This window comes from Gavialis gangeticus, unplaced genomic scaffold (genome assembly GCF_001723915.1).
Source record: "Gavialis gangeticus isolate Ggan-Ray unplaced genomic scaffold, GavGan_comp1, whole genome shotgun sequence".
Classification (NCBI taxonomy): domain Eukaryota; kingdom Metazoa; phylum Chordata; order Crocodylia; family Gavialidae; genus Gavialis; species Gavialis gangeticus.
Window position 1 is genome coordinate 87938420 of NW_017728992.1, and position 26663 is coordinate 87965082.

At 41.1% G+C, this 26663-nt stretch overlaps 2 protein-coding genes across 4 annotated transcripts in view; one reads left to right on the plus strand and one right to left on the minus strand.

The window, feature by feature from the left end:
* The first annotated feature begins 5803 nt into the window (after nt 1-5803).
* On the plus strand, nt 5804-23133 carry MPPE1 (metallophosphoesterase 1). 3 transcript variants are annotated; one of them, XM_019525220.1, is made up of 10 exons: nt 5804-5929; nt 6033-6180; nt 10127-10232; nt 11274-11377; nt 13008-13088; nt 16182-16290; nt 18477-18548; nt 18638-18760; nt 19548-19688; nt 20990-23133. In XM_019525220.1, exons 2-10 carry the CDS (start codon nt 6116-6118, stop codon nt 21164-21166), a joined length of 978 nt encoding a protein of 325 aa, XP_019380765.1. In that variant the 5' UTR covers nt 5804-5929; nt 6033-6115; the 3' UTR covers nt 21167-23133. The 3 variants fall into 3 exon arrangements, with proteins under 3 accessions (XP_019380765.1, XP_019380748.1, XP_019380756.1); XM_019525203.1 differs by having other exon boundaries at nt 5804-6180; XM_019525211.1 differs by lacking the exon at nt 16182-16290 and having other exon boundaries at nt 5804-6180; nt 18655-18760.
* Nucleotides 23134-23741: 608 nt separating this feature from the next.
* GNAL (G protein subunit alpha L) overlaps nt 23742-26663 on the minus strand; it is a 222239-nt gene continuing 219317 nt past the window's right edge. Inside the window, exon 12 of the mRNA XM_019525230.1 lies at nt 23742-24775. Within this exon, the coding sequence (XP_019380775.1) occupies nt 24629-24775 (147 nt within the window). The 3' untranslated portion in view covers nt 23742-24628. The remainder of the gene's footprint in view (nt 24776-26663) is intronic.

Sequence of the window (26663 nt, forward strand, 5' to 3'; positions counted from 1 at the left end):
TTGTGTGTTAGAAATTTGGTGGTGTTATTTTTTGTTCCATATGCATGTTGCAGGAATATTTCTGTACACTTCATAACAAGTTTTTTATAAATCTTATATATATATATATATTATATACATTCCACGGGGAAAATGGTGCCTTGTGCTGAGCTTGAGCTGCAAAATCAGGTGGCAGCTGCTCTGAATTCAATAGGTCCATATCTGTTAATTTTACATTCCCTAAAGGCAAATAAAGTGCCTCACACCAGAGAGGAAAAAAGGAGGCTTGTAGGATGAGGAAGATTAGATGGAGGGCACGGAGAAATGGAGGATGGTTACTGCAACATGATCATCGGCTTCCTCAATTTATTACTTTTTAATGGTTCAACGTCCAAGTGCATATATAGCTTTTAAAAATTTAGACTCCATAATAGTGAATGTTGCCACGTAGATGCAGCTTTCAGAGGGATCTGAATGAGCAAAAAGGAATGGCCTTGTGAACCAGTATGGAGATAACATCTTATATGGTAGGTTGCCCTCTATAACAGGGGTGGGCAACCTTTTCTGGCAGTGGGCTGGAAGGACCCACTCTGCAAAAGGCACACCAGCCAAGTGTTGCTGAAGTCCCATTTCTGCAGGCCAGGTCCAAAGTTTCTACAGACAGGACCTACTTCCCTCTGCGTGTGGGTTGCTGAACTCTGCTCTAGAAGATAAGTCATGGAAATGTATTAGAAGCAGCGCCATGTGGTAGTGTAAAGGGATTTGGTAGGAGATACAGCAATGCTAGACATCCTTGAGATAAACATCCTGGACTGTCATGGCTACAGCATAACATGGTGGAGGAAGACACTTAAAGTTGGTTTATTGGAGGAGGGAAACGATGAGGGGTTAAAAATGTGCAGTGTCGGCTAGCAGGGCAAAAATAACAGTAAGTAAGAGCTGATTGGGACATTTGAAAAGGCTTCAGCTGTTTGGAGTAGAAGGAAGGCTCTGCTTTACAAAATGCTGAAAGAAAATTGGACTTAAAACGTGGCTTGTGTGCAAAGTGAAAATGAAATGGAGGAATCAAAGACCCCTGGTTTTAAGTGTGGGAGATTAAGATAGAGGACTCAAAGTGACCAGTAACTCTGATTTGACAGTGTGGGCTCTAGAAGATGGTAGTGGTGTCAAAAGAAACAAAAAAGGGAAAACAGAGACTCTTTAAAGAAATAAGCTCATTTTTACCTGTGTTGTGCTGGTAAAAATACAGAATGCAACTCTGTAGAAGTCTGCATTTCCAAAGCACTGCTGTCACAATGGTGCAGACTTGGAATCACTGGCTTGGCATTACATTGCATACGCTGAGTTTATTTATGCCCTGATGCCTCTCTTCGTTAAGTCAGTATGAACTGTTACTGACTTGATAGGAACAGAATAGGACATTTTCATCTTTTATGACCTAAGTTTTTTCAGTTGTGTTACATAAGTTCTAAGGTTAAGAAAATCCTTTATAACTTTAGGGCAAAGTTCTAAATGAAACAGTTATGATGGGGACTTCTAACAGCTGTATAGTTGTCCCCCAGTATATTTCAATATGGTTAAATCATGCAGCAAAGCTAGGATTCAGGTGTTAATTTTGGTCCCTGATTCCTGCTAATTTCTGTGTGTTATAGAACAGTTCTGTTGTTACCAGGCTCCAAGCATGCTACGTGTTGTACTGGGAATCACTACTATACCTACAGTTCCATACAGTCTGGCTTTTTTTTCAGTTTAAAAGGAGTGCAGCAGTGAGAAAACATGAGGGGAGAATAGCCAACCAGAATTAATCTGTGATTAACCAATGACAGACCTCCATGGACCAAAGGCTAAAACAACCAATCCAGATCAGTATTTCAGTTGGCCAATAGCAAGAGATGTCTTGTAGCCTTCTTGTCGGTACCAAACCTGCTTGGCTCTGTCTGTCACGGCCTTTTGCAAGCAGGCGAGGGAAGGCAGAAGACATTTCTGTTATCCTGCCGGTTTGCAGCGCAGCTGTTTCAGTACCAGCTGCAAAAGCACCAAGCCAGGGACATATCCAGGGAGGATTTTTATCTTCCTTGCTCTTCTTGGGTGGTTTTCTGCTGATACTGGTGATCTTTTTAAATGGTTTTTCCACTGCATTTTCTTTCCTGGTCCACCTTGGCTTTCGGCATTCAAAGGGATGTTCTAAATGACTGAAGATTTTTGTTTTTTCAGCACCGTTTTGTAGCTCAGTATCTGTATGGATAGATCCTCAGTTGAATTGGAGAAATCACTTAATGGAGAGCAATTATTGAAAGCAGCTGAACATTGGGAATGAATTTGCTTTATTTTTCTGTATCCTAATGTAAGTTAAGGATGTACTGACATTTATTATTCAGTTGAGTGCTACTTTGCTGGGAGAGCAGATTACCCAAGAGCTGCCAAAATCTACGTCAGGTATCTGAAGGAGGTACAATTTGCCCACAAATCACTTGATTTTCATTAACAGGCTTGGAGAACAGGAAAACTAAATTTGATTCTTTGATAGAAGAACTTTTTCCTAAGGGAAGGTTATTAATACTTCACTATCATGGAATTTCTTGTTCCCTCCCCTGAAACAGCTGGCCCCAGTCTGTTCCAGATGCAGTACTGGAGTAAGTGGATCATTGCTTTGTTCCATTGCGCTCCTGTTAAATTGCAGTTCTTGTAGCAGAATTGGAGAATGGTGCATAACAATGCAGCTGCATCATAGTATAGCTGCTATCCTGTGGGTATTTGCAAGACACGATGACTATTATATGTGTGGCAAAGGATAAAGTTTTAGCAAAGGTGACTAATACAGGAACAGAAGATATTTATGATGTGCCTGTGTTTGCATGAGTTTACTGCCATATGAAGTAGGATTGTAGAAATTGTTGGGTTTTTTTTTTCTGCTCACAGGTTAGCACTAGTCAGACAACCAGTATACAAAGGCTGGCTTTGTTTAACTGCTGCTTTCTGTGGTGCTTTGTCATTTAGCTGGCACAGGGGCGGGCAAAATGTGGCCCAGGGGCTGGATGTGTCCTGCCAGGCCATTCTATCCAGCCCCTAAAAAATGTAGAAAATTAATATTTAGCTGCCCCTGGCTGCCTGTCATGTGGCCCTTGATGGCTTGCCAAAACTCAGTAAGCAGCCCTTTGCCTGAAATAATTGCCCGCCCCTGAGCTAGCAGTTTCTGCATTTGGAGGCTCTTGCCCCTGCATTGGGTCCTGTGCTCTTCTAAAACAGCTGCTAATATATTGAATAGCATATATTTTGTAGCATGTGCCTCTGCTTTGCAAATATTCACTTCTAGTCAAGTTGTGGAGGCCAGCATTTTAAAAAGTGTGTGCTAATTTTGAGTGGTCTAACTTTTGGTCATCTAACTCCAGATATTTAGGGTATGTGTCTCTCCTACCCCCTTCTTCCCTCCCATTTGAGGCTACTGATTACCCAGAATTCCAGGTTGATGGCTATGGATGTTTTGATTGAGCATCCAAAAGTGAAGGCTTTCAAAACTATTGGGCACCTAGTGAGTGAAACACTTCTTATCTGTTAAAATGAATAACTTTGCCTATTTGCAGCTTACAGAGTGTTTAGATGTGTGGAGAGCAACACTTAGTACTTACAGCTTTCATTGCCTTTTATCATCAGACCACAGGAAAGCAAATCATGTTTCATTCTTCTGTTTTTAAAAGATTACAGATTTCCCTTTAATACCTCTTCAAATCTGCATTAAAATAAGTATTAAAACAATGCCACTTCCCGCTTCCGATAAGCATGCCTCTTAACTAGCTGTTTTTTAAAAGCAGGTTCAGCCATGCTGTGTCATCTTCTAACTGAACTCCAGAGAGAGGCTGCACATGGAGTATCCATTTTGCTCTAAGGTAAATCTAGTGACTCAGCTGTCCCTTAAGGCTTTTTTGTTCACAAAACAGTTTTTCTGCACAAGGCTGTGGAAGAAATAGTATTGTGAAAGTGCTGCTTCTGCTTTAACTATGAGTAAAGATTGTTTCTTGATATCCAGGAAGCCTTTTACTTCCAACAACAGTAAAAAGAGAAACCTGTGATAGATGCTGATAACTTTTGTCAGGATGGAGACTTTTGTGTTAAGTTTTAATGTTGTTTGAAACTATCATGAATTCTCCAAAAGAAAAGAGCTTTGTTTCACTAAGACCTTCATATCTCTCTAATTTCCCCTTTGAAAGCTGAGGCTCTAGTCACCTGCTAGTCCTGGAAGCCTCCAGTAGATTTGCTCAGGAGCATGGTCAGAATTTTTTCTTTTTGCGGGGAAGCTTTCATGCAGTACTTCAATGAAGTCACTATCCTTTTAAATTGAGATAGTTACATTAGGTGACCACTAGAAAAGTTACACATGACCTAGTGCATGCGCTACTGTCCTCTTTGCCTACTACAGTGTCTCCAGGGCAAGCTCCCATCATTCATGTCTTTAGAGACATCATTTTTAGAGATATTTGAACTATTGTTAAATTAGCTAGCTAAAAGATACTGGTAGCAATTTATGGTAGTATAGAGCTCAATGTGAACTAGTTCATCCTGCTGAGAATTGCAACTTGGCATTTGGGCTAGGGACAGTCATTACACATCAACTGGTTTAAGTGATCAGAAACTGATTTAAACCTGTGACAGAACAGATGTTCAGTACATATAAACCAGTTTGAGAATGACTGACTGAAACTGGTTTGAGATAAACCTGGTTGAATGTACTATCAGACTTAACTGATTTGGCTCAAATCGGTTTATGCAATGTCTGTGCTAGACCCCTTGCTGGTTTAAGATAAACCAGACACCTCCAGCATGCTTTCTGGGCTGGGCAAGGCTCTTTGTTCCATAGCAGAGCTGGCCCCTCCCCTCTGCTCCCTGGCTGGAGCTCTGGTAGAGACTGCAGACACACCAGGGTCTGCCTGGCTTCCCTCTGCCCTATCCCCACTTCGCTGCTCACTGCTCAAGCAGGGATCCTCCCTCTCCCACCCATCTCCCACAGCACAGCCCCCAGCCCCACAGCCCCTAGGCACATGGTATGCTAGCTAATGCTGAGAAGTGTCTCTGTGTGTGTCTCTCCAATATCACTGGGACAGGCAGACCCGCAGTGTCCGTTTAGGGCTATTTGGAGTTAATCAACATGTCAGCCAGTAAGCTGTTTAAGAAGAGTTTGAACTAATGGAGAGAGCCTGCTGTTTGGCTGATGAGGTGATTAATCACTGTTATCAGTCCCCTGCTGGCTTGACTGCCTGTCAGTTTGCTGCAGGGAGAGGGAGATTGAAAAGCTCTGTATCATCAACAGATGCATGCACTGCACAGACCCCCTTGCCTCACAGAGTGCTAGCAGGGGGTTGTGGTCTGGCAACACTCCCGCCCCTTGAGCAGCCAGTGGGGAAAAGCCTGGGACCATGCAGGCAAACCCCCCTAATCAAAGCATCCTGCTGGGGCCTGGCCATGCCCACCCGGGCTCAGCATTGTGGAGGGGAAGGCTGCTCTAGCACCCCTCCACCCCCAGCTTCTAGCCTGAGCCACTGCAGGCATGTGCCTGAATTTCCTCCATCCAGAGAGAACGTCTGTCCAGTTACAAACCAGTTCAGCCTAGCGAGGTTAGACTAACATGCAAAGATTGAATCGATTCAGGCTTTTTGAATATCTGTCCCTAGCCTTGAAGTTTAAATCTTTAGTGTCAGAGCTTCAAAGCTTTTAAAATGAAGACAGTTAATTTTTTTTGGCTTGGTATTTGGCTTCACATCTTGTAAAATAAGCTGTGCTTGGCTAGTGCCTGGAACCCAGGCCTTGTAAATACTTTATATTTCTTTTGCAGGTATTTTGTAGTACTGTGAAGACCTCTGATTGGACCTGCACATTTCTAGCTGTGTGACAAGTTCTTCCCATTGGAGAATTACTTCTATAGGCTGCTTTAGCAATGTTGAGATTCAGCTCGGGCATGGTGAAGAATCTTCCTTTGAAGAAGAGAATTTGTTTTCTTCTGATGCTTGTGTGTCTTGCCTGCTCAGTGTTAATCTTTTGTGAATTTTTAATTTATTATGTAGTGATATTTCAGTGTTATTGGCCAGAAGTGAAAACTGACACACTTAAGGGCAGCAGACAGACTTCAGCTTCTGTTTTGAAGGCAATGTTTTTATCTGATACCCACCTGCTTGGTGAAATCAAAGGGCACTGGCTGGACAAATTAAGAAGGTAATCATTGAATTCAGTAACAAGCTGCAACCAATTTCTGGAGTTTTTAATAGTATCCATATACAACAAGTACTAAATAGCATAGTGCAATGGTGGCAAATTAGCTTGACTGGCTATGAGTTCTCATTTGAATTTGGGATGGAGAGAACAAAATTTGGAGGATTAAGGAATTCAGTTTATTTAGTCAGTGCAGCATCTGACAGATTCACGTAGCGAAAATTGTCACAAGCTTCTGAGTACCTTGCTTGGATCAGGGAGTCTCTTTTTTTCCAGATCATAGTAATACTTCATAAATGATAGAGTGCTTTTCAGAAATGTGCTGTTCAACATCCCTGTTTTTTAAGGTCCCCGTATTACTGTTGCACAGTGAGCCAATGGCAGAATGAGAAGTAAAATCCAGATCTCCCAGTCCTGAACCTAATCCACAAAGCCATGTTGGTTCTTCATGTTAATCCAAAGAGAAGCAGAAGGAAAGTGCTTATTGTGTCCTCACATGAGGTATAGGACTGTGGAGATGGAATTTGAGTAATGCTCAGGACTATTCTTTTCTTACAAGTAGAATCATTGTATCAAAAGCTAAGAGTTGAGGAAGAAGAGATTGAAACTTGACATTGAAGGAGTTTCTCTTGATTTATTTCCCTGAGACAGAGTAAAACCTTCTAGCTGTAACTTTCCTTTTTGTGTAACCCTGCATTGACTAGATACAAAAATTCTTGTTTCTATTTTATGACACCAATGGGGGAAAAATTTTATGGGTCATTAAGGCATCACATGAAACTTGTAGTTATCCTCAGAATCGGTAACTGCTGAGAGATCAAGCTATTGCTGAACTATCAGCTTGTAACAGTATGTATGTAGGATAGGATTCATTTTATGTAGCAGTGTAAATTCAGTGGTGTTCCAGTTGCAGAATAATAGAATGTGGCCTTTTCTGAGTTGCAACAGGACCCTGGTTCACATCATTTCAGAGCAACACCTACTCAAGTAACACATCCCTAGGTGCCCTAATACAGGAAAGGTTTAAAACAGTGGTATGACCTTGCATAGAGCACAGCCTACCCTTGGTTTGTGAATGCAAGCCGATACCTTTTAAAACAGTGTTACGTCATTTTTTGTTGTTAGCAAAAAAGACTTCGTGCATTTGAGGTACCATGCAGTTAATATGTTATTTAAATGATTTGTAATGCTGTTTCATTAGCCAGAGAGGAGACTTGGTTAGCAATTTGAAAGATTGCTGAAAGAACAAAAACATTATTGCGTATATAAGTATTCAGCATTCTACTAACAACCTATTATATATAAAAATGAGCTGAAGTTTTAGCTTCATCAGCACTTTATGCATGGAATGTCATGAACAGGCAGTGTGTGTTTTGGTGGGGTGAGAAGGGGGAAGCTCACCTACTGGACTTCAAGGATTAAATCTTACTCACAGTTAGACATCTAAATGCTACGTGCCCAAACATAGCTATGTAAGTAGCATTTTTGGTACTCAATATGATTTTAGTTCCTATTTCCATCTACAGCTATGTTTTCCCTTCTGAAGATGCTTAGAAGGCTCCACTCTGGCTACATCTGCTCTGTGGTGGTCCTGCTAGTTAGGCATGTAACGTTACATAAAACTCTGAAGGTGGGGCTGGAAAAATCCCACAACTAACAACTGAATGGTGACTGTGGGAAGAGGATGGACTTCTCAGCCAGCCAGAAGGGGTTTGACCTACACCTGTTTCCCAGCAAAATGCTTCAACTACCAGGCTATGAACTAGGGAATACCCAGAGAACTTTCCAGCCCTCTTCTAAAGGCTGGCGCACTAGGTACTTAAGTAGAAGATATGCAGGTCCCAGAGGAAAGCAAGCAAGAAGGAATGTGACTCTATGATGGGCATAACAATAGAAGGGAGCAAGACCTGGGTTCTGCGCTCTGTGGAGTGGGCAAAATTTATCCTCCAGCTGTTTTATTTTAGGCAGTAATTATTGAAAGGTACAGAAAAGCCATTGGAGAGAGGGACAGGGCCAAATCCAGGGCTTGCTCCCTTCCATTGCTGTTTCTATCTCACTAAACTGCATTCCTGGCTTGCTCTTCTCCTAGCCCCTCTTGGTTGCTCTGTGCTGGAAAGTAGGAGATGCAGTTCCAAACCATTTATGGGTCTGGGGAACCTGGAATCTGAGCATGTATCCTAGCTGCTAAAGCTAGGGCTGTTCAACTTCTAAGTGACTGGGGGCCACACACCGTATCAGCGGGGGCTATGGCATCCCTGGGCCATGTGGGCAAGGCCCCTTCTGCCTGCAGTGCACCATGCAACCACATGGGTGCCCCATTCACCATTGCATCGCACACCCACACAGCTCCAGGCTCACCCTCGGCTCTCTTCACTGTGCCTCATTGCATCTCCCCACTCTGGGGGTAGGCATGGAAATCGGAAGCAAGGGGAGGGAGAGCCCAGAGACTCCAGCTGCTGTTGCAGCTGGGACAATGGGGGAAGAGGGGACCAGGCAGAACCCTTGTGGGCTACATGAGGTCAAGGGGCTGCCAGTTGGACAGCCCTACACTAAACTTTTGGGCTAGAGGGTCATCATCCTTCTCCACCATTACATTCACTGCCCACTTGCTAATTGTGATTTTGGTCTGGTTTCAGCTTCAAGTACTTAAATATAGTTGTGCGTCACCTTGCGCAGGATAGCACATATGTGTCCGTAGGGGAGGCTTTGCTGCATGCTTGGGCAGAGAAGCAGTGCTGTACAGGTAGAAATAGATCTAAAATATCCATAATGCCAAAAGTGACACACATTCAGTTGCACTTGAGCATGTAAATGGGCCCCTAGGATTTATGTTTAGCTAGGTGTCATGTAGGGGTGCACCGATAAAGATTTTTTTGGCTGATACTGATGACCTATTATTAATGAACCATATTGGTTGATACTGATTTGATTGCTGATATGTAGCCTGGCAGCTTGGACAGCAGCATCTGGCTGGTAAGTCTGTTGGGGGGAAGGGGTGGTGGGGGCAGATCGAGGCCTCTGTGGTGAGGGAGGGAGTAGGGCTGGGGCAGGTGCTGCCCAGTCAGGATGGGATGGGGGATGAAGCCTGCTGCTACACGCACCCCTAGGAGAGCCATGGGGGGCATGTGCCCCTGGATCTGTGTGTGGGGCAAAGGAGGGCTGCTGCTGTGGACTGGGGGCAAAGCCAGTGCTGGGCTCTTCCCAGTGGGTGGGCTGTGCTTGGAGTGGGTGGTGGCGGTGCTGGGAGAGGGGTGCTATGGGGGAGCTGCAGCCACCCCATGATTTGCCTTAGCCCCCCCTTCTAGTGCTGTTGCCACCCACCCTGAGTGCAGCCCTGGCTCAGCCCCTCTGCCAGGAAGAGTCCAGTGCCATGCCTAGCCAACAGCCCCAGCCCCAGCCCCACTTCCTGCCTCACTCTGAGGGCCTCACAGATTCACAGAAGTTTAGGGCTGGAAGGGACCTTGTGAGATCATCCGGGCCAGCCTCCCTGCTCTGGGCAGGAAAGACTGCTGGGGTCAAGTGATTCCAGCAAGGTGTGCATCCAGGCTTGCTTTTGAAGATCTCCAGGGTAGGAGCCTCCATCTGTCCCGTCCCCCCACTCCCCCAAATGCCCCTTCCCCTCTGCAGATTCACCAGCCAGACACTGCTCTTCAAGTTGCCGGGTTGGCTGTGTACATTCTGTGTACATTCATTTATTGGTGAAATTATTGGCCGCATCAGTCAAAAAAAGTCAATTGCTGATCATGTAAATTTTCTTTTTATTGGTGCTGATATGATACGGAGCAATGTATTGGTGTACCTCTAGTGTCATGGTAAGTCTTGTAGGTGTCTGCCTTACCTTATAAGTGAGGAATGTATGTGTCTGCCTTGTCTTCCTGTCAGGTCAGACTTTGTCTTTCAAAGTAGCAGGAAGTTAGAGGCACGTATTGACCACATCTTTTCTCTGTAGGGAGTGGCAAATGGAGAGAGCCTTCCAAACTGCCCTGTTACTGCAGCCAGATGTTGTTTTTATTCTGGGTGATGTCTTTGATGAAGGGAAGTGGAGCCGCTCACAGGTAAGAGGGCCACATCTGCTTGATGAGCTAATAAAGAAGCAATTGGGTTTCCATGAAGGGGTTGATCCACAGAGATGAGTGAAGTGGGACTAGTGTAAATGGGAGATTATCCTTAAACCCAATTTATAATTCTGTATTATGGGCTGGAAGGTCTTCTGTGATGTGATCCTGGCACTACAAGGCTGTTGTGGCCCAGTCTGAATGGGGGTTACACATAGCCATTAAGTGCTAAATTTTCTCTCGTTTTGAGGGAGTTTAGACCCCTGGCACTTTGATTACATGGTTAAGAGGATACAGGGTGTGCACAGAGAATGGGCATGCCTGGGGCACATGATTAAGTGTGATCCTTATTGTACATATGAAGCACGAAAACAGAAAAGAGGATCAGATGGGTTTACTCCTGCTAATAGGAAGTACTATTTTACTGGCACGATCCTCTTCCTACTGATGTCCTGCACTACCAGAAAGGTAAAATTCAAGACCACAACATATTTATAAAGCTTTGTGGCCACCGGTTCCTAAGATGCCAGACAGGATATTAGTATGAAAATGATAGGCAGCAATTGAAACTTAAATAGCAAATGATTAATTTATTCAGCCTTTTTTAGTGTACAGGAGACAATTGGCATTTGGAATCTGAAGAAGTGCATTATCCAGAGTGTGCAAAAATTTCTTGCTAGAGAATTTTGCAAACAATAATAAGGGTAATAATTAGACCTGCGTATTAATGCCCACCTATGGAGTTTGATTTACTGCTGGCCGGTCAAAAAGTTCTATTTCTTTACTGTGTTTTAAAGCCAGTTTTCACTCTTTGCAAGAGCAGTTGGCATGCTAGCACCTCTTTTAATGAACCCATCTTGTCAAACTGAAATCTGGCGATTCTCCCCAAGTTTGGGGAGGAGTTTTGTCTTTTGGCTTTTCCATAGTCCAGGCTCCTAAAACGTGAACATCTCTCAGGGTCTATTAACCAATGTGACACCACGCAAGTAAGCTTTTCCATAGTTCTCTTCAGCACCACCAATTTCTACAATTTTCCTGCAGGCTTGGGCAGATGATGTCAGGAGATTTCAGAGGATGTTTCGACATCCAGCTCAAACTGAGCTTGTGGTTATTGTTGGCAACCATGACATTGGCTTTCATTATGAGTAAGTATTTCAGTAAGACAGAAATGCCAGGGTCCAAATAGTAATTCCTGTGATTTGCATACGATTCAAAGCCTTGCAAATTTTCTAGAGCAGGAGTGGGTAAAATACAGTCTGCAGGCTGGATCTGGCCCACCAGGCCAGTCTGTCCCGTCTGCGGGACCCCTACAAACTTTAGAAAATATTTATCTGCTCCTGGCTGCCTGTCAAAGAGAACAGGAGCCACAGGCAGTAGGACCCAGGGGGGGCTGGCAGGAGGAGGCAGGAGCCCAGCCCCGCCCACACCCCACCCCCAGCCATTTACTTGCCTTCCTGCCCCTGCCCTGCTCCAGCACCATGTGGTTCCTGGCTGTATTGCCAGATTGGGAGCATGGGGCTGTGCTGGTATGGGGGGCGAGAATGTAGGGAGGGACTCTGTAAGTCTGCGTGTGTGTTCACAGGGCAAGTCCTACATGCACACCCCATTGTACGCATATACCCACACTTCCCTTGCACTGTTCACATGCAGACCCTCACACCCACACCCTCCAGCCACCATTCCCCACACACAGCCCCCACAAACCCCATACCCACCCACACTCCACATATCCACACATATACCCACAAGCTCCCTCACCCCACAGACACACCCCTCACGCCTATTCACCCCCACACCTGAAATACCCACACACCCACAGCCCCCCCACAAACCTATACTCTCCCAATATACAAGAGTAAAACTTCATTTTAAGTTATTGTATACAATCACCTCCATGTACACTACGGAAACATGTAAACCAGGACAAAAATATGTTTTGAAATCAAATTAATGAATGATTTAGGTGTTCACTTTTTAGAATATCAATTGGTATTTTTCTGGTTCCAAGATGGCAAAACACCTTGCTGAAAGGAGTACTTCCGGGGGCATGGGGAGGGACTTGTGGTGGCAAAGGTCAGCGTTTAGGGGGCAGGATTTCCAGTCCCAAGATGGCGACCGGGGGGGACACTTGTCAAGGGGTGGAGCTATCCATATGGCTCTTGACAGCTTGCCAAAACTCGGTAAGCGGCCCTCCACCCAAAATAATTGCCTGCCCCGATCTAGAATATTTTCAAGTGCGGATTAAGCCAGGCTTTCACTTTAGAAGTCAGATCTTTGGGCTGGCTGGTGGAATGCCTTATGAAAGTGCCTTCATGCTCACTGTATGCTTTCCTGCTCATGCTACTACTCTCTTCAGAGCCAGTATGGCTGTGCTGGCACAACAGACTCAGCACTGCTCTAACACATGTTGAACTGCAGCAGCCCAATAGATCCTATAGATAGGGGTCCTAGAGATAGAGGGGTATTCCCTTTTCCTTGTTATTTCTGCAGCAGGGAGGATGAGTTGCATGAGTGGCCTCTATCTGCTGTATTTACATGAGGGGGTAAGTGTACACTGCAGTAAGACTCTGAAGCCTGAGTATAGTGGCAAAGCAGCAGAATCTGAGCCTTAAGGTATAATCTGGACACCGGAGAAGTAAGCTGCTTACTGCATTTGTAAACCAATGTAAAAGACAGTTTTCAGCATATTATGCCAAGGTTTTGAGTATCACAGTTTTGTGTTTTTTTTTTTTGTGTTTTTTTTTGTGTTTTTTGTTTTTTTTTAACAAAACATAGAATGACCACTTACAAGTTGAAACGATTTGAAAAAGTCTTCAACTTCACCTCAGAAATGATAGTAACCCGGAAAGGAGTCAAGTAAGGCTACTTTGTGCTAACGTTCAGACCCTCTTAATTCTTTTTTATTTTGCTAAACCCTTTTTTCCTGTTATTGTGAATAGTTATTGTTTACCCATAAATGTGATCTCAGAGAGCATAGAGGGAGCTGTTATAACAGACTCAGATTTGTGTCTTTTTACTTTCATCCACTGGTTGCAAGTGTTAAATGCAGGATAGGATTGAGCTAAATTGTTCATTGTTTAAATACCAGCATTTACCATTGGTAGAAAATCCTCCCTTTTATTATCAAAGCTCAGCCCTTGTTTGTGGACTTTGGCAACGTAACACCTATCCTGCAGTCCATATGCACAGGAATGATTTAACTGGGATCACTTCAGGATTTGCCTCTAAGTAAGCCCCCATACATTGTAGGAGAGAATAAGCTTTTAATATCAGTTGGAGAAACCTTTTGAGGGTCCAGTAAATAAACTGTTGATTTTACATTTATTTAGTATGTCTTGTTGGCTTATCTACTCCATTGAGACAGGAACATTGCCTCTGCTGAAAGGCATATTGTCAAACTCTGTACTCCTTCCTGCCTGCCCTGCTCCACCCCCACCCTGCCCCCCAGTTAAATATTTTGACTGTTGACTATTTGTCATGCATACTTCCAATTTCTAATTCTGCACAGGAAGAATACCAAATACAAATTGCAATACAAGTACAAATAAAAACGGACTTAATTTTTTAAACATTAAACGTTCTAAGCAGGCATGGAACTGCTGTGCCAGGGGTTCCCAAACTGTGGTATGCATACACCTGGGTGTGGACACCTCTGGTGGATATGCGGGAGAGATTATGTAATGGAAGATTTAATTTTCATTATAACACTAATTGGCATTAAAGCACATTTATACACACAATTTTTGGTCCTGCAACATGCCAGAAATCTGCCAATTAACTGAGTCTGCTCCACTTGCAAGCTGACATGCACTGCATTGCATTGCGTGCAGTTGTATAACTGGCAAAATGTACATGAGCATGTAGAAAATGGCGGTGATGTGCTTTTAAACTAAAGCACCTTTTATGTGTTTTAGTTCAAAAGCATACCGCCACTATTTTCTCAGCACTGATGTGCATTTTGCTGCTTATACAACTGCAAGCCTCACAGTGCCGTGTGCTTTTCCAAGTGCCCAGCGCTGCAGTGCTTGCTTGTATAAATATGCCTTAAGGGGTTAAAATATAAAACATATGCTGGTAGGGGTACACAGGCAGCTGGTAAATCTGGAAGGGGATAAAAAACAAAAAATTTGGGGAACCTCTGTGCTATACCATTCAGGAAAAAAAAAATATTGGGAGTGTCTACATGTGCATTAATGTGCTTTAGTTAATGCACATTTAATTTAGTATCTGCCATTGTGAGGTACTAGGAAAATGTGCATTAGCCTATTTTAATGCACATTAACTAAATAACACATTTTTAGTGATGCTTTAATGCACACTAAAATAGGCTAATGCACACATTAAAGTGCACGTGTAGACACGACCACTGAGTATAATACAGGCCAGTGCAGTACAACTTCTTGTAAAGCAGGTCTGGTGCTACACATGCATGTATAGTAGTTAACTTTGAAAATAGTTATGAAATAAGAAATGGCTCTATGCTGCCCTTACTAAAATAGTACAGCAATTTACTTATAGTACACTGCAGCTTGTATATGTAATACCATACTGACTAACTGCTTACTGATACAAACTATGCTATTAAATAGACTTCAGGAAGATTCACATGCAGAAAACAGGTGCAAACTATACAGCTTACTTGATGAAAAATATTGGTTGGGATTTAAACTAATCTGCTATATTCCAGTAACCTTTGCATGATGAACGTAGCTCATTTATGCATGTAACGGACTTAATCACAAAATTGCTTCTCTTTTGCGGTTAATCAGAATACACCCTTCTCTGTTGGCTGTTTGCATGTAAGAGAATAGCTGTTTATGCTTGTGATGGGGGTAATAGGCCAGCAGCAAGAGAAGATTAATTTAGAATCTAAAAGAAAAGTACAGTTAAGTGGCTGCAGATGAAGCAGGATGTGGAAGCTGTACTTGAAACCTAAAGCTTGACTAGAAAGGCATCTCTTTAGGTGTAAAACAAAATAGTTGGAACAGTGGCTCTCAAAAGCACTATAGCAGTGGTTCTTAAACTTTTTTTTTTTGTGGACCACTTGAAAATTGCTGAGGGTCTCAGCGGACCACTTAATAAACTTTTTTTTCCTACAAATCAAAGTACACAACTCATATTTTAATCTCGGTAGTTTTACTTTACAAGTAGAGATATTCTTGATTGTTCTGTAACCTTTCTGTGGACCGCCTGAATGGAGCTCGTGGACCAGTGGTGGTCTGCGGACCACAGTTGGAGAACCTCTGCACTATAGCTTTGCCTTCATTTTGCTAAGAGGCACTTATTGAACAAATAAAATTTGCAGTGGCTTGACTTTCCCTCAGAATTCCATGTTATCAGCTTTTGCACTGCAAACAAAGTATACTTTAAACTCTTGTTACAATTTTGAATGATATTTTGCCAATTAGATCTATGAAAACAAGTGACTATATAGAGCAGTGGTAGCTGATAGTTTGTTTCAGGAGCATGTAGAAGAGATTGGTCATGAAGTGTCATAAAATGGAGCACATACACACTATGCAGTCCTGGCCTGCCCTGTGGTGTGCATCTTTTCAGGGGTAATGCAATCCCGTCAAAATTGTGTAATAAGTTTATTGCATGGGACGATTACTATGTGGAACCTGTTTTGTGTCTGCTTTTTTAGTTTTAAGCCTAGCAGTCCTTTTTTAATGCAGATTGGGTTCTGTGCCACCTCGTGGCCAGACATTGTAATAGCACTTTCTGCGGGCAGTTAGCTTTGGAGGGTTGGTTGTCTCTGCTCCACAATAATTGGGACACGTCTGCACCATAACTATGTGAGCTGAGAACAGCCATTACTGGATTCAGACCATATGTTTTGACTTTAATGTATGCAACTTGTGAACACATCAAAAGATGGTACCTTGTTGTGCCACTAATGCATAGTTACCAAACAGTTTTCTCTCCCTCTCTCTCCTCCCACCCTCTCAGTTTTGTGCTGGTGAACAGTGTTGCTCTGGAGGGTGATGGCTGCACCATCTGCAGTTTAGCAGAGGCAAAGCTCATTGAGTTTTCTCATAAATTGAATTGCTCCCAGCAGGTAAGTGTTTACTGAGTGGTTGCTACCTAAAACAGTTCATTGTGGTAAGTGAAGTATTGGTGCTACGATCCTAGAATACAGGTTCTTCTCTGAAAAATCTCAGTCTCCAACCCTCCTGTCCCTAGAACCCTTCTTCCTATCCTGTTGTTCAGACATCATCTTGCAGATCACACTTGTATGTATTCCATGGTCTCTACTCACAATGCTCCCATAACCACCTTCTCTTTCACAAAATCACTTAAACTTCCCATATACCGGATGGATAAAAATGAACTATTTAAAAAAAAAATGGATATATTTAAATCAGATTTTTTTTTACTTAATCATATTTTTGGTTAAGATTTTTTTTTAAAGTAACTTCTATAAAGATGGTTTTAATTTAAGATATGTTAAAGCTCAAAGGTATCATCATGGAATAGGGATTATAACTTCTAATTATATACTATTTGAGACAATATATTCATGTCACCTTTTTTAGAAAAGTTTAATAAACATGTCACAACAGGCCATGGATTATATTAGAGGCCCAGTCTTATGGGGTTCCCAGAGGCTTCTCAATAGAATAGGAAAGATTAAAGAAAACCACTCTACCCAGTGGGACTCCGTGCTCCATCTAAGATCCCATTAAGTATCTCTGTGATGCTTAGTTTCAGTTCTCAAACTGTGGATTTGTGTCTCCAGAGTAGGCGCACAAGGTTCATTGGGTAGATGTGATATCTTTTATTAGACCAACTAAATAGTTGGAGAAATTGGTCTTTGCAAGCTCTGGGGCACAAATGCCCTTCTTCAGGGAGAGTGTCTTGCCTCTAGAGATAACATCCTTGTTAACACCAGTATATGGAGATGAGAGATAACAGACCTGATTACCTACCCATCAACCCTATTGTCTCTGCAAGTTTGTGTACACACAGTCAAGCCCTTACCTTTCTCTAAAAGTGCAGTTTCAAGAAGTTAAATGAATAAAGGATATCAAACAGGAATGCACTTCTTATAGAAAACAATGATTAAATTGAAGCTTCCTGACCAGTGATTTAAATCGTGACTCAAATTGATTGGATTTAAATCAAATCCACCCTGCCCATATAGGGTCTCTACTTCTTCCTTCAGAACGACAGGTGTCCCTTTGATTCCATCAAATTTTCTAGCTTCCTTTTAGCTATAATGAAATTCTGATTTCAGTTACCATGTCTTCATTAAACTCATCACTGTTCACCACGTTACCTTGATTCTTCCTTGAGTGCTGGCCAGATACAATGAAGGCAGTTTGACGTAACAGATGTGCAGTCAGGAAACACAGATCCTATTTCTGGCTTTACCACTGATGACCTGTACAAGTTTTGGTGAGTCACTTCATTTTGCAGAGCATTTAAAGATCTTTGGATAAAGTTATGCATCATTTCATGAACAGGCATATTTTCAGTCTACCATCTCCTGTTCAGCTTTCCTCAAATGTATTCTTTTTAAATATTCCTCCCTGATATAACAGGTTATCTTGAGACTCTACTATCGACACTTTTAGCTCTATTTCCATAATAAAGCTGCTTCTCTTGTGTAAGAAGAGTATTAACAACAAGCTCTAAATCCTCCGTCTTTTCAACAAAAAATGTCTATTTGCTTTGCCTTAACCCAGTCCCTGAACTTCTTATCCTGGGTTGTGGACCAAGCTGAATCCCATTGGAGTCAGCATCTTCACGCATACTTCGTTTTCTTGCTAGACTACAATTGTCTTCTTAGGGCCATAACAAATTTCTGTGGTTCAGCATATACAGTAAAATGTTGCTATTAGATTCCCATATATATACAGAAAATATAAACCATACTCATGCCATCCTTAAAATTCCCCTAGTACTTCATTCTAGTTCTGAATTGGCCTTATTTTTTAGAGACATTTTAAGCTTTGTTCATTCAGTACCATCTATTCTTCCACCACTCTGGATGGACATCTTTTATTTGGAGATTTCCTTTATTGTTTTACCTATTCTCTGATTGCATTTCATCCATACAGCTTTTCTCCCTTCTTTTTAGCTCTTAAAATTCCTTCCCCTAATTTTTAAACTCTAACTCTGTAAGGCCACATAGCAGTTTCCATGAGATACTGTACTGAAGTAGTCTCTATGATCTGAGGTTCTTCCTCTTACTGCTGAGACATAAAAAACATAAGTTGTCTGGCTTGATTTTATTTGCAGGAACAGAAGCATTCCAACAAAAGGTGCAGAGAGATGGAACAGCTTCCTGCTTCACAGCCAATCCTTTTACAGGTTTGTTGGGGATGTAAAGATGTGCATCTGGTAACACTGTCCAAAGACTTCCGTTAGCTAATAACTGCTCTTATCTGAATCCCTGCAAGCATTACCCTCTTTATAGGAGGAGCGACTCTGAATGCACTGGAGAAGATTCTGCCCCTCCTGAGGAGAAGAACATCCCGTTTAAAGAAAAGTATGATGTACTTTCTCAAGAAGCTTCACAAAAGGTTTGATAATTTAGCAACTTTATTTAATATCACATAACTTTACATCTCTTCTTGAAATCTTTTAATTATTTATATCATATTGGAAAGAGCGAATGCTAGCCGAGACAAGCTGAACACAGCTCTTCCTGATTAGTGAGGCTTTGCAGACTCTGTGGTAGAAGTGCTGCCTAAGGACCACCAGAGTCTGTCTTGGCTCCACTATTGTGCCACATGTAGGTCCAGGCACTGAGTCTGCTATAGTAACATTATCTTTAGTGTAGCATTTTGTACTCTATGTAAAGTTTGAGAGTATACAGGTAATCCATTTTTGGTAGGACTCTAATAAAGTCAGTGATCTTCTCCAACACACTCTAAGCATTATCTTCACTGAATTAATTACCATAAAAAGTGCAAACAAAACATCCTAATGAATTCAATGGGCAGCATATGGTTCCTACAGTAGAAATGTATGTGCTCAAGTTTTGCAGTGCAGTTCTCCTCCTGGACAAGAAAGCAGCATTCCTCGTTTTAAAAGCAAGGGTTATGTGGTGCCAGTGACATGATACTAGGCTTTGCACAAGTTCTAATGCATAGGATGGCCAAATGAAGCAACCCTTTTAATAAAATGTTACAAAAACCCACAAAACAGTTTGAGACCAGGGAAATAGGAGGATTCTGCAAAAACATCAGCGCAAAGAGACTATTTGGAATCCCATCAGAAGAAAAAGTAGGTATTAAGTCATGTCACTATTTAAAAAATGCATTTAAACATTGTTTACAGTTTTTTCTTCAACTGTTTTCAATATAGCTGATATGGTGGTTTCATCCCCGCTTGATTCTGAGTGGCCATACCCACAGTGCCTGTGAAGTACTGCATGATGGGAAAATTCTAGAAGTCAGTGTCCCATCATTCAGTTGGAGGAATAGAAACAACCCTAGTTTCATCATGGTATGTTTTAATATTTTTTTGTCAGCTTGCTATTCAGAGAGAGTTATCTATTTTTTTAACCAATGCCACTGATTAAAAAAAAAAAAGAGCTGACTCCTTCAAACACCCAATACTTTTTATAGTCTGCATCCACTTTATAAAACATAGCAGTGGGAGCTGCACAATCTGTGTAGCATACAAGTGATACCGCTTGATCTGTACACAGGTACAAGCATGTAGGAATGTTTTTATAAAGAGGGAGCAGTGTAAATTATTGACTTGTAGAAATTATCAGTATTGTGTACTGAACAGTAGAGAGACTAATTTTTCTTGGTTGATTTATCAACTACAAAAGCAAGACCATCTGCCTCCACTTGTTGTATGGTGGTCTTGCCTTTTCAAGCTTGCCCATTAATCACTTTATGCAGGGCAAACTCTTGTCTTCTGGCAAAAATCTGCTTCCATGTCCCCAATTCACATGTCCTACTGAATGTTGGTTATGCTCCAGTAGATAGTTCTAATGCTCACTATATTTTTATCATTAATATTACTAAGAACTGATTTCCCAGTTTTAAGATGCTCCAAGTATTTGACAAGTTCTGTTTTAAAATAGAGAATCCACAATCTGCCCGTTCACTTCACAGCATGGTAAGTCTCATTATTGAATCTCGCTGCTCTTGGGTAAGACTTTCTTTATCCATTGAATACCCAAGCCTCCTCAAACTATATATTCTTTCTCTTTTTTTGTATGATTCTTTTGCTAAGAAGTTCTACTTTTAACACCTGCTGCCTATTTAATTTTTTTCTGAGAAAGTATGCAGCTTGATGGCAGCTAATCTCTGCAGCATGTCAGAGGTGTATGATTATACTGCAAAAAAATATTCTCCACTCAGGCTGGACTAATCCAAATGAGCTAATTTGAATTAAAGTACCAGTGAAAACTATGGATTTTTGAGTCTGGTTACCACCTGAAGTTCAAGTTCAAACCCTTCTATAAACTTGAGTTTGGATTCCCAACTCAAGCTCAAAATCCAAGTTAGACATCATCCCCCACTATTTTAATGTTAACCAATTTTGATTAGGAAACCTGAGTTAACACTGCACTCCGTTTGCAGTGCAGACTTCCTTACCCTACTGCACTCTAGGGTGTGGACAGACTACAGGGGAATGGCAGAAGGCATTAGTGCTATGAAGCTGGGTTAGGTCCTGCCACCCAAGGTAGAACTTAACATGATAGCTTTCCCATTGTGTCTGATTTAAAACCAGCAAACTAAACCTGTGCCCAGCCTTGTAAGAGCAACTTGAGTCTGTTTCTTTTTCAGGGTAGCATAACACCGACTGACTTCTCCCTCCAGAAGTGCTTCCTTCCATTTGAGAGCAGAGTTTTTACTATATACTGTGCAGCTGGAGCTCTGCTTGTGGTCCTCCTACTAGCTCATTTTCTCATGCCATCTTTTTATTTTGCTCAGCGTTTAATCAGTAAGCATAAAGCAGTATGAAGAGCCAAACATCTGCAGTCAGTCACTGATACCAAAGCTGAGAACAGTCAAACATCAGAACTATATTCATGCCAGCAAATGACCTAATTTGATTGCTAGTCCAAAGGCAGGTTGCATTCACACATACCATAGAAGTCCTATACAGTTGATATGACTACTACAGGATAAATAATTAACTGAAATTGTTTCATGCTGTACAAAAATACTGTATTCTACAATCAAATGAGTCCTTTTCTGCTATATTTTTTGTATCAAATATGTATATTAAAAGTTTAACTGTACATTATGTAAATATTACAGCCTCATCACTTGACTGCACTTGTGTCCTACCCTAGTAGAGGCTTAGGCTTGCAAACTGGAACACTTCTGTATATTTTATTGCTGCATGCTCTTCTTGTGTGAGACTCTGTTAATGTCAGCAGGAGCTAGATAAATCAGCATTAAGAGATGCAGATTTCCTTAACATTTCTAGGATGTCGTGGGCAAGACTGTCATTTGGGAGAAGAAATCCACTAGTCCCTGATGCATTAAAGTCAGATGTTGATGATTGCAACCTGCAGCTCTTGTCTACCAGACAGTAAGTGTCAAATATCCCAACCCTCTGAAGTCCAGTTTGTCAAGTGTCAGAAGTGTCAAAACACACTTCGAACCTGCTATAAAAATTAGGGTGACACCTCTCAAACTGCTGTCTTTAAAAAGATGTGCTATGGTAATTGTAAAAATGAAGGCCCTGTTGCATCCCAGAGATCTGTGTGGAGAGGGTCCCTTCATTTGCCAGTCTTCCCCAGGAAGGGAGGTCAGACACCACTGTATTAACAGTTACCTATGTCTTGGTCCTGGATTATGTGTCCCTACAAGATTCCAAAATAGTTACCAAAGGAGGTTACATTAACCTTATTGTAGAACTACCTTCAAGATGGAATCTCCCTTTTTAATGGGGTTATGCAGATTGCTGCATGGGGAAACCCCAACAGCATGGCCACAGTGGGCCTCAGAGCTGGTGAAGTCAGAGGGCCTCCAAATGGTTGGCAGTAGGTAGATGGCAAAGACCTAGAGGCTAGAGTCCCTGCATGGGGGAAGAGGGAACCAAATCCCATTTTAACCAGAGGGAAAACTGTTTTTTGCATTGGGAAGTTTCCTTCTGATGTCCTTGCAGAAGAAGGGAGCTCTAGCCTAACATGTTACTTTTTAAGTCCTACCTGCATCGCTTATTCTTAGAAAAAAATGCTAGTTTGTTGATGGGGAGGATTTGATAGGGAAAGCAAGAGAATTTCTGTGTCCAGTTATTCCTATTACTAACTACCCTCTGCCTTTCACTTTCTGGGAAACACAATGAGAACTCTGGAGCAGATACAGATATAAAAATATCTACAGCCCAGTAGTAATTTCATGGCAAGGGGTAGAAACTATGGAAGGGTCTTAGTACAGTGTCTGTGATTTAGTATTGAAACAATCCCATGTTAAAATAGAACCAATTACTGAATTTTCTCTACAGTCTAATGGTAAGTGAAAAAAGACTGGGTTTACCAATAGTAAGTCATGCCTCCATTATAAAAATTTGATTCATAGTGTTTGGCTGAAAACACTTCAGAGCTCAATTTGTCCTTAATTAAAACAAAGAGTGGAGACAATCCAAGGAGTGATAAAACAATGTCTGAAGTAATGTAGGCTAACACTTTTCTCTATGTTCTGTTATTGCAACTGTAATTTTAGACATTTGTACAGGTTATCTTGGACACAGGAAAAGTATATACTCACAGACACAAAACACCCATGTATAAAATATAAAGCAGTGTTATAGTTACTAAAAAGGACATGCCTTATTGCTACAGCAATTCTTGCTTTTTGTATATTGTACTGTACCACAACTTGTTTTGAGAATGTCATTTGCATAAATTATTCAAGTTTGAGAAATATTCACACATTTTGATTCTACAATATTTAAAATAAAACAATTTTCTAATGTGTCTCTTTATTAAAAGAGAAATAAAAATGTCATCTTGTAATTCTCTTAGGCCAGACACAAGGGTTTACACCTTTTTTTTTCTTCTTTCTTGCTATTTACTTGCACAATGAAAGCTGCTGTTGGTACAAAGATTGAAGAGCTCTATAGAATGGTGCTTTACACATTCACAATTGGCTTCTGCAATTGTGAAGTTCTATGAATGACCAAAGAATTACCAAACATAGTTTCTAAAGATAAAGAAAAAAAATCCTTGGTTCCCATTAAAACAACACCAGGTTGCAATTTGGACACTTGAATGAATTCCAATGTTTTAAAGCTGAGACTTCAAAAGAGAAAGGCATGTTGCTGCAACATCCGGTGACTGTAATACCTTACTTGGAAAGGTAAGTGGTTAATTTGCATAATTTATAATTTTTTATACTAAAGAGCATTTTTATATAAACCAGAAAAAAACCCTAAACTCTACAGATAAAGTTCTTACCTCCAGTCACTGCTGCAGGTAAGGTTGACATCAAGCTGTACAGCGCAGTCAAAAACATACTTACATCTTAGCTCATTTTACAGGTACAGCCATAATCAAGGCACAAAGATCTTCTACAAGTATTTTTCTTCAATAAAGTTGTACAAAATAATATTACATTTTACAGTCTGTACAATATAATAAACCAGCAGTAAAACAAAAAATATATATAGGGGAGAGGACTGTTGTCCAAGAATGATCTAAACTAAGAGGATCATTTGTGGACAGCACAAATAACTGAACTGAGGGTGGTAATTTTTCTGCCTAGATGCAATAGGCTGAAAAAGTAGCTGTAATTCAAATGCCTGAGGTGTGCAGAGACACTTAGCCCCAAAACCCCAGAAAAATTGCTTATCTTCACTATTCCTCTCATTGTCTACTCTACTTCCTATGCCAGTAACGGCTTAAAAGAGGAGGTCACTTTATCAGTTGACCTGCAACTCAGTAATGCTAAAAACTGTGACAGAGTAATAAATATTGTGGTGCTGCTACATTGTGTGTATACTTCCTCAACAGTATTTAATAACCTGATACAAAGTGCATTATTCTTTTTTTTCACCTATCAAGTACTCTTCAATGTCATGTTAAAAAAAAGGAACCCGCACACAGGGATAGTTATGACTTTAGTGTCATCCAGCTGAGAGATACCAGTTTGAAGTAACATTAACCTGCTTGAAAAATTTAGCAGGTTATGTTCAATTAAGGGGGAAAAAAAACCTAAGGAAAGAGAGGTAGCCAGAGGGCTTAGTGGAATGATAAAGAAGTGGCACGTCAAAATAAAGCACACAAATAATCCCAAAAAAGCGTGGAAGAAAAGAAACCCAAACTTGGTTCCAATCAGCTCAAGGGTTAAATAATCAAGGTAAACAAACTGATGGGACTGACATTTCTATAATATATTCTTCCACCCTGTGTGGGGTAATAGAGAGACTAAGGAGCAAAGAATTTAAAACCACAGGCTCCACGGTGATCCCAATCACAAGAGTTCATACTGGCGAAGATGCATTCTCTGAATGATGTCTCGACAGTCGTTGAACACTCTGCGGATGTTTTCTGTGTCCACTGCACACGTGAAGTGGGGGTAGCAGTAATGCTTGCCGTCTCCAGTTGCCGTGCTTATCCTCTGCAGAAAAAATGAGACAGTAAGGAATGATTCCTCAGGGCTGTGTACACAGGAGTTACTCCTTCCAGTAACCACATGTACTCTGAGGTTGTGTCATGTAGAAAATAATAGCCAGTTTTCAGAGATGTCTGCTTGACTAGCCAGATACTGCATTGGCATATTCTGAATAAATGAGTCAAGTAGATATACACGTATCAAGTGTCTTAGCGGGAAAGCTGTTGGTAAGCAAAGGGAGGAAATCCAGTCTAAACCAAATTTCAGTTCTCAATTGCTTGTTTTGAAGTTTTAATCCTGGCTACTAAAACTACTAATACTGTAGGTGCTGGCAATTGGATCCCATTTAGGTATCTACATTTAAATAGATATCTTGATTATGTCACTGATAAGTTACTACAGTGAAAAAGCATTAAGGAAAGCCCGAAGTAGACATAAAATGACTGTGATTAATACAGAAATAGCCAATGAAGGAGACAACAGGGCTGCGTGCAGCCACTTCTGGAACTTTTACTTCCAAATTTAAAAAAGGGAAAAAGCACTCCATTTCTCATCCTCAATTTTTGGTAGCTCTCAGGCTCTGAAGCATCCAAGCATGGGCTTAATTTCCACAATCTCCCTTACTGGGCACATGCAAAAATCTCTTCACTATAAGAGATGCTTTAAGTTGCCCAATTGTAGTTTACAAGGGTTTACAATTATATCAATTTTCTACAGCTGCTCTTATACCAGACAAAAATATGCTCTCTCTCCACGTCCAGCTTAGTAGTTTAAAAGATAGTGTGATTAGCCCCATTTACAACACAAGTCATGTCTACATTGGAATTAATGCTGCTTGCCTTCACTGTGCAGCAAACTAATTTACTGTGTGGTAAGTGCCTGTGTGTGTAGGCAGTGATGCTTTACTGCACAGTAGATTAGTCTACTGCACAGTAAAGTGTTTCACGTAGACATGGCCAGAGGGTCTGCCCAAATAGTTTTACCATTTTCAATTATCTGTTTGATAGAACTCACTGGCAACTGGTGGCCTACCTTATTGGTTTTACAGGTGGACAGTATATACTAGAAAATGGACTGGGATCCTCACGATTTACTGCTGAACATTTGCATTCAGCAGAGAAGTCAAGTACTGAATGGATATGAAAAAAGAAGCATCCTCTTCCCCCCAAAGATTTTGTTTAGAGAACTCAAAAAAGGGGCAGTCCGATTTGGAAACACTGCATTCCCTACTACTAGCAGCGACCACAAACCCTGCCCTTCACAAGCTTTGTGGTTTTCCCTGTCTTGCACTAGTAGACAGAAATCCAGAAACAAGAATGTCAGATTAAAAGAGGAATCATTTAAAATAATCTTCTTCCACTCAGTCAATGAGAAAACTATTAGTGGCCTTTTTGGATCTTTTCTAAGGGCAAATGAAAGATTATGAAAGGTAAAAGTATTTTTATATTTTCCCTTCTGAATCATACTGTAGGTTACCAGGGCATATTTTCTCAGTTTATAAAAAATAAAAGGGCAGATTTACCCATCTCTGTCTTTAGATTAATGTTCCATATTGTCTGTTTGTTTTCAATATAGTAATTGCTCTTACACAGGATCAAACTTTTAAGAGAGGTAATTTTAAAGGACTAATAAGAGCCAAAGATTTGGCAAATTACAGTGCTTAAAAATGGATTAAGTGCCTAGGCCAATTAAAAGCAGTGGTTGTTTTGGAGGATCTATTTTGTGTAGTTTTAACTAAATTCAGAGAGTTTGCAAGTGTTCCATGTCCATGCCTCCCTTGTGCTCATTAACTGTACACCAAAAAATAGGCCCCAAGGGTTAACCTGTCAGAGATAAATATTGATTTTGGAACTAGATTCAGGTGATAGGTAACTTGTTCCTCCTGTATTGATTA

Coding starts and splice junctions, on each gene's coding strand:
- MPPE1 (XM_019525203.1), top strand. CDS start 5,906: ATGTTGAGATTCAGCTCGGGCATGGTGAAGAATCTTCCTTTGAAGAAG. Junction 10,233..11,273: donor GGAAGTGGAGCCGCTCACAG/GTAAGAGGGCCA, acceptor ATTTTCCTGCAG/GCTTGGGCAGATGATGTCAG. Junction 18,761..19,547: donor CTCAAGAAGCTTCACAAAAG/GTTTGATAATTT, acceptor TTTTCAATATAG/CTGATATGGTGGTTTCATCC.